Here is a 13,346-nt window from a genome sequence, read left to right as displayed (position 1 = left end):
TTCTAACAGGCACACCGAGCACAACATCCCCTACATCGGAATTTCCAACCACTTCCACGTCGCCAGAGACTCCCAGCACCACCACCACCACCACCACCACCACTACACTGCCCCCCAGCACCACCCCCAGCCCTCCGAGCACGACCACAACTGCTCCTATCTCAACAACACCCATGTCAACTACTTCAAGCAAATCCACGCCCACACCAACATACACCACCACCACACCAACTCCAGGTACTTTTCTGGACTAGCCTCTGATGTGTTCTTTTGCTATGGGAGAAATGAAGGTGCCTTAGTACCTCATTTAATTTGTCTCCATGGGGTTGCCGACTGGAGGAATTACTGTTCATTGCCTAAAATGCCCTGTGCTCAAAGCTGTTGTTGGCTGGCTGGTTTAGAAGAACAAGTATTTAGGGGTGCTAGGGTAAAGGTCTGGGCTTCCCTGGCTGAAAAGGCTCCCAGGAGAATTTTCATGCTGATGCCCAACTTAGACAGATGGTGAACTGATGGAAATCCTTGATTTTCCTGCTGTTGGACCTTGTCCTTCAGCTGGCCAGAATCTAGTCACTGGACCCATGCATGGTGGGCAACTGGAGTGGGGCTTTTTAGTCTGTGACACTCTCATTCTAGGAACAACTGGGCAGACTTTCTTCCCTTTCTCCTCCTCCTTTGGCATGTCAGTGCAAGTCATTGCCAATGGTTCTAGATCTTAGAAGCAAGGATTACACTGGGAGGCATTTGGAACAGTTTTGCACTGAAGAACTCCACTTGTTGCGAACTGTAGCCTTTTGCTGATGACATCTGCTAGAACTCTGGGAGGCCCTTCAGCAGGCTAGCATTCCACCAGGGGGAAATTTCATGACAGTCAGGCAGGAACTTCCTCTTCACTCTTCCATCTCTGACCATGGAGTCACCACCACACAGCTCTTACTCCTGAGATTTGTGAGGTGTTCAGGTAAAGAGGCAGAGGTAGAAGGCCCCAGACAGATCCAAAGCATTGCTCCTACTCATCTCTTCCCTGTTGGTAGGTCTCTCTGGTTTGGTGAGAAGCACTTTCCAGACTATCCCCAGTATCTTCACTAGGCAAGGAGGGCTGTGACCTTGCATGTGCATGACTTTTAAGGGTTCTGCTTTCTGGGGTCAGAAAGGAAGGGCTGGTCCTAGGGACCTTTGCAATGCGAAGGATGGGCTGACCTCTCTAGCTCTGTGGCAACTGCCTCATGCACAGCTCCTGTTCTTTTCACATGGCATCCCACTCATGCATTTGTGCCTTTGTTTTCTCTCTCCCTGCTGTTTCTAACAGGCACACCGAGCACAACATCCCCTACATCGGAATTTCCAACCACTTCCACGTCGCCAGAGACTCCCAGCACCACCACCACCACCACCACCACCACAACCACCACCACCACCACCACCAGATCACCTGCAACATCAACACCTGTTACACCAACTACTGTCTGTACGTTCCAAAACTAAATAATTCCCTCCAGAAGCCCTGTGTCTCCCATTGGAGTGCCAACAAATAATTCTCTGGTTCTGTTGTCATTTCTGGCCTAGCTGCAGGAGTAGGAAAGGTCCATGAGCACTTCCATTTGTGGCTCTAGATGGAATCAGAGATGGCTGTAAATTCTGGGCCTTTTGACAGACACAAACTCTGAGTAGCTGGATTCTACCAGCATTCCTGTTGGTGCTTGTCTCCAGCTATCCATGAGCTGCTGGGAAGCAGCTGAGGCTTTGTCAGCAGTGTGTGCCGTGTGCCTGCTTTCCCTGTGGTTGGGTGCCTTTCTAGTGGTTGGTTTCTCCATGAGATATTGAGATGGTGTGCATGGCCCAAGAAGTTGAGAGAGTGGCAGGAGTGTTTGTTTAGCCCTGCTCTGCCTCCTGTGTGGGACTTATGTGAGTGGCTTTTTGCACACAAGAGTCCCTACAGAGCAGTGTGACCCAGCTCTGGGGGGCACACACCAAACTCATCAGTGCCTGTGTCTTGATTTGGGCCTGGAGTGGGTTGTAGGACCAAGAAGGTTGTAGGGCCTGGCCATAACACTGAGCTTTCTTGTGGCCAGTGTTGGCTGAGTGCAGTAGCAGCCTGAGGGGCACCACTGAGTGCAGGGGGTGCCCAGAGCATCACCTGTGTGTGAGCTGGTGGCCTGCATTGTTGTCTGTGTCCTGTCTGTTTCTAATTGTTTGTCTTCTTGTCACCTCGCAGCCTGTGAGTGCATCTGGTCTGACTGGATTGATGTGACTTACCCAGACGGTTCCAACAAGGACAGTGGTGACTACGAAACCTTTGAGAACATTTGGAAGCACTACCCCTCCTGGGAGTGTGCCAAAGTTGAGAATATTTCATGCCGAGCAGAGAAATTCCCTAACACGCCCATTGCAGATTTAGGGCAGAAAGTGCAATGTAATGTTGACGTAGGGCTCATCTGTAACAATAAAGATCAGCAGATAGGAGGTATAGTACCGATGCCAGTCTGCCTCAACTACGAGATCAGTGTCTGCTGCACCCCGAACAGACCAGAGTGTCTTTCACCTCCAAGCACCACGAGCACCACAACTTCCACAGCTTCAACCACAACGAGCAGTGTGTCCCCTCCAATATCAACAACCACTCCAACAACAACAACAGAGAAGACTCCCACCAGTACCACCCCTACCACCACCCCAACAACCACCACCACCACGCTGCCCCCCAGCACCACCACCAGACCTCCGAGCACAACCACAACAGTTCCTGTCTCAACAACACCCATGTCAACTACTTCAAGCACATCCACGCCCACACCAACATATACCACCACCACACCAACTCCAGGTATTTCTCTGATCTGTGCTCTCGTGTGTTGCCTTGCTGTGGGAAATTGAAGGTCTCTGAGCACCTCTATTTGTGCCTCTCTATGGGATCTGAGATTGTACTGATTGCAGTGTATCCCCTGAAACGGCCTTTACCCAAAGGTTGCCCTTGGGCTAGTTGTTCCAGAAGGAGCGAGGATACAGGGGACTATGTTCTCCTCTCCTGTGGAGACACTGCTCATCTTGCTACTGTGCATACATCCTTCCCTGACCAGACATTCCCATCTCAGCTCTTGCTCCATGAGTTAATGAGGTGTTCAGGTAAAAAGGCAGAGATGGAAAGCCCCAGAGAGATTAAAAGCTTTATACCTCCTCCTGTCTTCCCTGTTGGTAGATTTCTCTGGTTTGGTGAGAAGCACTTTCCAGACTATCCCCAGTATCTTCACTAGGCAAGGAGGGCTGTGACCTTGCATGTGCATGACTTTTAAGGATTCTGATTTCTGGGGCCAGAAAGGATGGGCTGGTCCTAGGGACCTTTGCAATATAAAGGAAGGGCTGACCTCTCTAGCTCTGTGGCAACTGCCTTATGCACAGCTCCTGTTCTTTTCACATGGCATCCCACTCATGCATTTGTGCCTTTGTCTGTTTTCTCTCTCCCTGCTGTTTCTAACAGGCACACCGAGCACAACATCCCCTACATCGGAATTTCCAACCACTTCCACGTCGCCAGAGACTCCCAGCACCACCACCACCACCACCACCACCACCACTACACTGCCCCCCAGCACCACCCCCAGCCCTCCGAGCACGACCACAACTGCTCCTATCTCAACAACACCCATGTCAACTACTTCAAGCAAATCCACGCCCACACCAACATACACCACCACCACACCAACTCCAGGTACTTTTCTGGACTAGCCTCTGATGTGTTCTTTTGCTATGGGAGAAATGAAGGTGCCTTAGTACCTCATTTAATTTGTCTCCATGGGGTTGCCGACTGGAGGAATTACTGTTCATTGCCTAAAATGCCCTGTGCTCAAAGCTGTTGTTGGCTGGCTGGTTTAGAAGAACAAGTATTTAGGGGTGCTAGGGTAAAGGTCTGGGCTTCCCTGGCTGAAAAGGCTCCCAGGAGAATTTTCATGCTGATGCCCAACTTAGACAGATGGTGAACTGATGGAAAACCTTGATTTTCCTGCTGTTGGACCTTGTCCTTCAGCTGGCCAGAATCTAGTCACTGGACCCATGCATGGTGGGCAACTGGAGTGGGGCTTTTTAGTCTGTGACACTCTCATTCTAGGAACAACTGGGCAGACTTTCTTCCCTTTCTCCTCCTCCTTTGGCATGTCAGTGCAAGTCATTGCCAATGGTTCTAGATCTTAGAAGCAAGGATTACACTGGGAGGCATTTGGAACAGTTTTGCACTGAAGAACTCCACTTGTTGCAAACTGTAGCCTTTTGCTGATGACATCTGCTAGAACTCTGGGAGGCCCTTCAGCAGGCTAACATTCCACCAGGGGGAAATTTCATGACAGTCAGGCAGGAACTTCCTCTTCACTCTTCCATCTCTGACCATGGAGTCACCACCACACAGCTCTTACTCCTGAGATTTGTGAGATGTTCAGGTAAAGAGGCAGAGGTAGAAGGCCCCAGACAGATCCAAAGCATTGCTCCTACTCATCTCTTCCCTGTTGGTAGGTCTCTCTGGTTTGGTGAGAAGCACTTTCCAGACTATCCCCAGTATCTTCACTAGGCAAGGAGGGCTGTGACCTTGCATGTGCATGACTTTTAAGGGTTCTGCTTTCTGGGGTCAGAAAGGAAGGGCTGGTCCTAGGGACCTTTGCAATGCGAAGGATGGGCTGACATCTCTAGCTCTGTGGCAACTGCCTCATGCACAGCTCCTGTTCTTTTCACATGGCATCCCACTCATGCATTTGTGCCTTTGTTTTCTCTCTCCCTGCTGTTTCTAACAGGCACACCGAGCACAACATCCCCTACATCGGAATTTCCAACCACTTCCACGTCGCCAGAGACTCCCAGCACCACCACCACCACCACCACCACCACAACCACCACCACCACCACCACCACCAGATCACCTGCAACATCAACACCTGTTACACCAACTACTGTCTGTACGTTCCAAAACTAAATAATTCCCTCCAGAAGCCCTGTGTCTCCCATTGGAGTGCCAACAAATAATTCTCTGGTTCTGTTGTCATTTCTGGCCTAGCTGCAGGAGTAGGAAAGGTCCATGAGCACTTCCATTTGTGGCTCTAGATGGGATCAGAGATGGCTGTTCTGGGCCTTTTGACAGACACAAACTCTGAGTAGCTGGATTCTACCAGCATTCCTGTTGGTGCTTGTCTCCAGCTATCCGTGAGCTGCTGGGAAGCAGCTGAGGCTTTGTCAGCAGCGTGTGCCGTGTGCCTGCTTTCCCTGTGGTTGGGTGCCTTCCCAGTGGTTGGTTTCTCCATGAGATATTGAGATGGTGTGCATGGCCCGAGAAGTTGAGAGAGTGGCAGGAGTGTTTGTTTAGCCCTGCTCTGCCTCCTGTGTGGGTCTTACGTGAGTGGCTTTTTGCACACAAGAGTCCCTACAGAGCAGTGTGACCCAGCTCTGGGGGGCACACACCAAACTCATCAGTGCCTGTGTCCTGATTTGGGCCTGGAGTGGGTTGTAGGACCAAGAAGGTTGTAGGGCCTGGCCATAACACTGAGCTTTCTTGTGGCCAGTGTTGGCTGAGTGCAGGAGCAGCCTGAGGGGCACCACTGAGTGCAGGGGGTGCCCAGAGCATCACCTGTGTGTGAGCTGGTGGCCTGCATTGTTGTCTGTGTCCTGTCTGTTTCTAATTGTTTGTCTTCTTGTCACCTCGCAGCCTGTGAGTGCATCTGGTCTGACTGGATTGATGTGACTTACCCAGACGGTTCCAACAAGGACAGTGGTGACTACGAAACCTTTGAGAACATTTGGAAGCACTACCCCTCCTGGGAGTGTGCCAAAGTTGAGAATATTTCATGCCGAGCAGAGAAATTCCCTAACACGCCCATTGCAGATTTAGGGCAGAAAGTGCAATGTAATGTTGACGTAGGGCTCATCTGTAACAATAAAGATCAGCAGATAGGAGGTATAGTACCGATGCCAGTCTGCCTCAACTACGAGATCAGTGTCTGCTGCACCCCGAACAGACCAGAGTGTCTTTCACCTCCAAGCACCACGAGCACCACAACTTCCACAGCTTCAACCACAACGAGCAGTGTGTCCCCTCCAATATCAACAACCACTCCAACAACAACAACAGAGAAGACTCCCACCAGTACCACCCCTACCACCACCCCAACAACCACCACCACCACCACCACGCTGCCCCCCAGCACCACCACCAGACCTCCGAGCACAACCACAACAGTTCCTGTCTCAACAACACCCATGTCAACTACTTCAAGCACATCCACGCCCACACCAACATATACCACCACCACACCAACTCCAGGTATTTCTCTGATCTGTGCTCTCGTGTGTTGCCTTGCTGTGGGAAATTGAAGGTCTCTGAGCACCTCTATTTGTGCCTCTCTATGGGATCTGAGATTGTACTGATTGCAGTGTATCCCCTGAAACGGCCTTTACCCAGAGGTTGCCCTTGGGCTAGTTGTTCCAGAAGGAGCGAGGATACAGGGGACTATGTTCTCCTCTCCTGTGGAGACACTGCTCATCTTGCTACTGTGCATAAATCCTTCCCTGACCAGACATTCCCATCTCAGCTCTTGCTCCATGAGTTAGTGTGGTGTTCAGGTAAAAAGGCAGAGATGGGAAACCTCAAAACTCATCTATCTCAGTAGATGAAAAGTCTTACTCCTCGTCCTTTCTTCCCTGTTGGTAGATTTCTCTGGGTTGGTGAGAAGCACCTTCCAACACTATCCCCAGTATCTTCACTAGGCAAGGAGAGCTGTGACCCTGTGTGTGCATGGCTTTTAAGGATTCTTCTTTCTGGGGCCAGAAAGGATGGGCTGGTGCTAGGAACCTTTGCAATGCTAGGGTTGGGCTGATCTATGTCTGTGTCAGCTGCCTGATGTGCAGCTTCTGTTGAATTCACGTTGGGTCCCACTGATACCTTTGTGCCTTTGTCTGTTTTCTCTGTCCCTGCTGTTTCTAACAGGCACACCTCCATCCACACCGAGGACAGTACCCACTCCATCAGAATCGCCAAGGACTCCCTTGCCACCAGAGACTCCCGCCAGCACTGCCAGTACTACACTGCTCTCCAGCACCACCACCAGCATCAGCACCCCGAGCACTACAAGTATTACTGGATCACCAACACCCGTTTCAACTACTCCAAGCACATCATCTCCCACACCAACATATACCACCACTACGCCAACTCCAGGTACTTCTACATTTTGTGTTCTTACATTTCCCCCTGTTTTTGGAGCAATGAAGGTCCACAGGCACCTCTTTTTGCCTCTCTGTGGGACCAGGCATGGGTGTAATTCCCAGATATTCCAGGAAATTACCTGTTCCCAACCTGGTCTTTTAGGCTGGCTGTTTCATAAGGAACAAGAATTCAGGGGTCATGGGGACAAGGTCTTGGCTTTCCTGACTCAACCAGTCTCCAAAGAGTCATTTCACACTGGTTCCCAGCTTATAAAGATGCTGAACTGATGATAAATGTTTTTTCTGGCTTTGGACCTTATGCTTCTGCAGGCCAGAACAGCGTCACTGGGGACATGGAGTTCAACTGGAGTGGGGCTTGGTCTGGTGGCACAGTGGTATATCAGGCTTTGTTTGGACACAGCTGTGCCAATTTTTTCCCTTTCACCTTTCCCTTTGTCCTATCAGTGATAACAGTTGGCAGTTGTAATAGATGTTGGAAGGAAGGATTCCCCTACCAGGCTTTTGCGAATAATTTCTTTCTGCAGACTGCCCCTTGCTTTGAACTGTGGCCTTTGATGAAATTCACTAGTGCCCAGGGAAGTTGTTCATCAGGCCTTCATTGTACTACAGGGATATCACATGACAATGAGGCAGGAAGGTATTCACAGAATCAGTTACGTTGGAAAAGATCTCTTGTCCAACCTTTGCCTGAATGCCACCACGTTAACTAGACCATGGCACTAAGTGCCACCTGCACTTTTGTCTTAAAAGCCACCAGACACTGTGGCTCTGGCACCTCCTTGGGCAGTCCATTGCAGTGTCTAATCACTTGTTGTCTGGAGAAATTCCTCTTAATGTCCAACTTAAACCTTCCCATCACAGGACATTAAGCCTCCCCTGGCACAACTTGAGACTATGTCCTTCTGTCCTGTCCTGTCAGTGCTCCTTCCTGGGCATGCTTCCTTTCCTTACCAGAGCTTCCCATCCCAGTTCTTGTTCCAGGATTTAGTTAGGGTTCTAGGTAATGAGGCAGAGATAGAAAGCCTTAGCCAGATGGAATGCATTGCTCCTCCTCATCTCTTACTTGTTGGTAGTCTCTCTGATTTTGTGAGAGACATCTTCCAGCACTATCCCCAGTCTCTTCACTAGGCAGAGGGCCATGACCCTCTCTGTGCTTGGATTTCACAGTCTTCTTTCTGGGGCCAGAAACAGAGGGTTGGTGCTCAGGACCTTTGCTATGCTAAGAGTGGGCTGACCTCTTTAGGTCTGTGGCAGCTACCTCATGCACAGCTTCTGTTCAGTTCCTATTGAATCCCACTGATGCCTTTGTGTCTTTGTTTTCTCCGTCCCTGCTGTTTCTAACAGGCACACCTCCGTCCACACTGAGCACACCAAAATCAACAACCACTCCTTTGTCGCCAGAGACTCCCACCACCACCACCAGCCCTTCGAGCACAACAACCACTGCTCCTGGATCAACAACTACCATCTCAACTCCTGGAAGTATGTTCCCAAAAGCAATAATTCTTACCAAAACCCCATGCCCCCAGGAACAGAACCAACAAAAAATTCTTTGGTTCTGTTGTCATTTCTGGCCTTGCTGTGGGAGTAGTGTAGGTCCATGAACACCTCCATATGTGTCTCTAGATGGGATCAGGGACGGGTGTAACTTCTGGGAATCCCAGGAAAAGTTCTGTGGCCAAATCTGACCCTTGGACTGGCTATTTCATAAGGAACAAGGATTTAGGGGTTCATGGGGGAAGGTCCTGTCTTTTCCTGACTCATCAGTGCTTCAAGGAGGTATTTCATGCTGGTGCCCAGCTAAGATAGATGCTAAACCAATGGGTAACATTGCTTTTGCAGCTGTTAGACTGTGTCCTTCATCTGGCCAGAATGCAGTCACTGGACCCATGAAGTGCAATTGGAGTGGGATTTGGTCTTGTGGCAGTGACATTTCAGGCTGTGTTTGGGCTCAGACCTTTCTCCTCTTCCTATGCCCTCTCAGTGTTAGTGTTTGTTAGCTGTTAGACATGTAAGAAGGAAGGATTCTCCTGGCAGCCTTTGAGGGAAGAGTTTCACTCTGCAGACTGCCTCTTGCTGTGCACTTTTGGTCTTTGGCTGACGCTTCACCTGGTGAGATCCACTAGTGCACAGGGAAGCCCTTCATCAGGCTGACATTGAAATACAGGGGGAATCAGGTGCCAATCAGGCAGGAACATAACTCCTGGGCATGGTTTCTTCCCTGAGCCCAGCTTCCACTCTTATCTCCTATTCCATGAATTAGTGAGGTGTTCAAGTAATGAGGCAGAGATAGAAAGCACCAGCTAGATCCAAAGCATTGCTCCTCCTCATCTCTTACCTATTGGATGATCTCTCTGATTTTGTGAGAAGCACCTTCCAGCACCATCCCTAATCTCTTCACTAGGAAAGGAGGGACATGACACTTTCTGTGGATGGATATCAAGCAGTCTTCTTTCTGGGGCCAGAAAGGAAGGGCTGGTGTTAGGGACCTTTGCTGTGCTAGGGTAGGCTGACCTCTCTAGATCTGTGGCAGCTGCCTCATGTGCAGCTTCCACTGAGTGAATTCCTGTTGTGTCCCATTCATGCATTTGTGCCTTTTTGTTTACTCTGTCCCTGCTGTTTCTAACAGCCCCACCTACGAAGACACCGAGAACACCAGAAACACCAACTACTCCCACACCAACAGCATCTGAAATTCCCATCATCACTGCCAGCACCACGTTGTCCTCCAGCACCAGCACCAGCATCAGCACCCCTAAGACAACAACGACTACTACTGGCTCATCAACAACCTCCTCAACTACTTCAAGCACATCCACACCCATACCAGAACATACAACCACCCTATCAACTCCAGGTACTTCTGCCTTGTCTCATCTTGTATTCCCTTTGGATCCTTTGGGAGTAATGAAGATCTGTTAGCACTTCCATTTGTGCCTCAGTATGGAATTGGGGATAGGTGTAACTGCTGTGCATTCCATGAAATGTCATTTGCCCAAAGCTAGAACTTTGGCTGGCTGTTTCAGAAGAGATGAGAATTCAGGGGTCCTTGTGAGAAGCTTTTGGCTTCCATTACTCAGCAAGAGTCTAAGAAGGTATTTCATGCTGGTACTCCTGCTGGGCTTAGAGAGATGCTAAATTGATGGGAAATATTGTGTTCTTGTTGGACCTTGTCCATCATTTGTCAAGAATGTCATCACTGGACTTAAGGTCTGAAATAACAGAGGGTATTACACTTGTGGCACTGTAATTTCAGGTGCTTTCTGGGAAAAATATTTCAGACTCTTCACTACCATCTTCTCCTTTGCAATGTCAGTGATAGTGGATACCAGTGTTTATAGATGCAGAAAGCAAGGATTTCTTTAACAGGCTTTTGGGAACAGTTCCACTCAGCAGACTGTTAATTCCTCTGAAGTGTGGTCTTTGGCCGATCAGATTCACTAATCCTCTGGGAAGCCCATCAGAGGGCTAAAATTGAATCAGTGCAACTCTTATGACAATGAGGCATGAACATATTCTTGTGTGTGCTTCATTCTCGAGCCACACATTCCCATCTCAGCTCTCTCCCCTGGATTTAATGAGGTGGTCAGGTAAAGAGGCAGAGGTAGAAGGCCCCAGACAGATCCAAAGCGTTACTCATCTTCATCTCTCGCTCGGTCTTTCCCATTTTGTGAGAAGCACCTTCCAGAGCCATCGCCAGGCTCTTCACAAGAAAATAAGGGACATGACCATTTCTGTGCATGGATGTCAAGGATTCTGCTTTCTGAGGCCAGAAAGGAAGGGCTGGTCCTAGGGACCTTTGCAATGCGAAGGATGGGCTGACCTCTCTAGCTCTGTGGCAACTGCCTCATGCACAGCTCCTGTTCTGTTCACATGGCATCCCACTCATGCATTTGTGCCTTTGTCTGTTTTCTCTCTCCCTGCTGTTTCTAACAGGCACACCGAGCACAGCATCCCCTACATCGGAATTTCCAACCACTTCCACGTCGCCAGAGACTCCCAGCACCACCAGCACCACCACCACAACCACCACCACAACCACCACCACCACCAGATCACCTGCAACATCAACACCTGTTACACCAACTACTGTCTGTACGTTCCAAAACTAAATAATTCCCTCCAGAAGCCCTGTGTCTCCCACTGGAGTGCCAACAAATAATTCTCTGGCTCTGTTGTCATTTCTGGCCTAGCTGCAAGAGTAGGAAAGGTCCATGAGCACTTCCATTTGTGGCTCTAGATGGGATCAGAGATGGCTGTAAATTCTGGGCCTTTTGACAGACACAAACTCTGAGTAGCTGGATTCTACCAGCATTCCTGTTGGTGCTTGTCTCCAGCTATCCGTGAGCTGCTGGGAAGCAGCTGAGGCTTTGTCAGCAGTGTGTGCCGTGTGCCTGCTTTCCCTGTGGTTGGGTGCCTTCCCAGTGGTTGGTTTCTCCATGAGATATTGAGATGGTGTGCATGGCCCAAGAAGTTGAGAGAGTGGCAGGAGTGTTTGTTTAGCCCTGCTCTGCCTCCTGTGTGGGTCTTACGTGAGTGGCTTTTTGCACACAAGAGTCCCTACAGAGCAGTGTGACCCAGCTCTGGGGGGCACACACCAAACTCATCAGTGCCTGTGTCCTGATTTGGGCCTGGAGTGGGTTGTAGGACCAAGAAGGTTGTAGGGCCTGGCCATAACACTGAGCTTTCTTGTGGCCAGTGTTGGCTGAGTGCAGTAGCAGCCTGAGGGGCACCACTGAGTGCAGGGGGTGCCCAGAGCATCACCTGTGTGTGAGCTGGTGGCCTGCATTGTTGTCTGTGTCCTGTCTGTTTCTAATTGTTTGTCTTCTTGTCACCTCGCAGCCTGTGAGTGCATCTGGTCTGACTGGATTGATGTGACTTACCCAGACGGTTCCAACAAGGACAGTGGTGACTACGAAACCTTTGAGAACATTTGGAAGCACTACCCCTCCTGGGAGTGTGCCAAAGTTGAGAATATTTCATGCCGAGCAGAGAAATTCCCTAACACGCCCATTGCAGATTTAGGGCAGAAAGTGCAATGTAATGTTGACGTAGGGCTCATCTGTAACAATAAAGATCAGCAGATAGGAGGTATAGTACCGATGCCAGTCTGCCTCAACTACGAGATCAGTGTCTGCTGCACCCCGAACAGACCAGAGTGTCTTTCACCTCCAAGCACCACGAGCACCACAACTTCCACAGCTTCAACCACAACGAGCAGTGTGTCCCCTCCAATATCAACAACCACTCCAACAACAGAGAAGACTCCCACCAGTACCACCCCTACCACCACCCCAACAACCACCACCACCACCACCACGCTGCCCCCCAGCACCACCACCAGCAGCAGCACCACCTTACAGACAACAACAGTTCCTGTCTCAACAACACCCATGTCAACTACTTCAAGCACATCCACGCCCACACCAACATATACCACCACCACACCAACTCCAGGTATTTCTCTGATCTGTGCTCTCGTGTGTTGCCTTGCTGTGGGAAATTGAAGGTCTCTGAGCACCTCTATTTGTGCCTCTCTATGGGATCTGAGATTGTACTGATTGCAGTGTATCCCCTGAAACGGCCTTTACCCAAAGGTTGCCCTTGGGCTAGTTGTTCCAGAAGGAGCGAGGATACAGGGGACTATGTTCTCCTCTCCTGTGGAGACACTGCTCATCTTGCTACTGTGCATACATCCTTCCCTGACCAGACATTCCCATCTCAGCTCTTGCTCCATGAGTTAGTGTGGTGTTCAGGTAAAAAGGCAGAGATGGGAAACCTCAAAACTCATCTATCTCAGTAGATGAACAGCCTTACTCCTCGTCCTGTCTTCCCTGTTGGGAGATCTCTCTGGTTTGGTGAGAAGCACCTTCCAATACTATCCCCAGTATCTTCACTAGGTAAGGAGAGCTGTGACCCTGTGTGTGCATGGCTTTTAAGGATTCTTCTTTCTGGGGCCAGAAAGGAAGGGCTGGTGCTAGGAACCTTTGCTGTGCTAGGGGTGGGCTGATCTATGTCTGTGTCAGCTGCCTGATGTGCAGCTTCTGTTGAATTCACGTTGGGTCCCACTGATACCTTTGTGCCTTTGTCTGTTTTCTCTGTCCCTGCTGTTTCTAACAGGCACACCTCCATCCACACCGAGGACAGTACCC

The 13,346-nt window shown here is 49.9% G+C and overlaps 1 protein-coding gene across 1 annotated transcript in view; it reads left to right on the top strand.

Moving 5' to 3' along the window:
• Window positions 1–13,346, top strand: part of MUC2 (mucin 2, oligomeric mucus/gel-forming) — a 56,709-nt gene that overhangs the window by 25,564 nt on the left and 17,799 nt on the right. Inside the window, exons 31-40 of the mRNA XM_058848310.1 lie at window positions 20–237; window positions 1,307–1,465; window positions 2,213–2,821; window positions 3,473–3,703; window positions 5,678–6,292; window positions 6,956–7,186; window positions 8,539–8,676; window positions 9,824–10,051; window positions 11,131–11,289; window positions 12,037–12,527. Coding sequence (XP_058704293.1) covers window positions 20–237; window positions 1,307–1,465; window positions 2,213–2,821; window positions 3,473–3,703; window positions 5,678–6,292; window positions 6,956–7,186; window positions 8,539–8,676; window positions 9,824–10,051; window positions 11,131–11,289; window positions 12,037–12,527 — 3,079 coding nt within the window. The remainder of the gene's footprint in view (window positions 1–19; window positions 238–1,306; window positions 1,466–2,212; window positions 2,822–3,472; window positions 3,704–5,677; window positions 6,293–6,955; window positions 7,187–8,538; window positions 8,677–9,823; window positions 10,052–11,130; window positions 11,290–12,036; window positions 12,528–13,346) is intronic.

This window comes from Poecile atricapillus, chromosome 1, assembly GCF_030490865.1.
Source record: "Poecile atricapillus isolate bPoeAtr1 chromosome 1, bPoeAtr1.hap1, whole genome shotgun sequence".
NCBI classification, from domain to species: Eukaryota; Metazoa; Chordata; class Aves; order Passeriformes; family Paridae; genus Poecile; species Poecile atricapillus.
The sequence above is the reverse complement of the archived record's forward strand: the minus strand, read 5'-3'. Positions and strand labels throughout refer to the sequence as shown.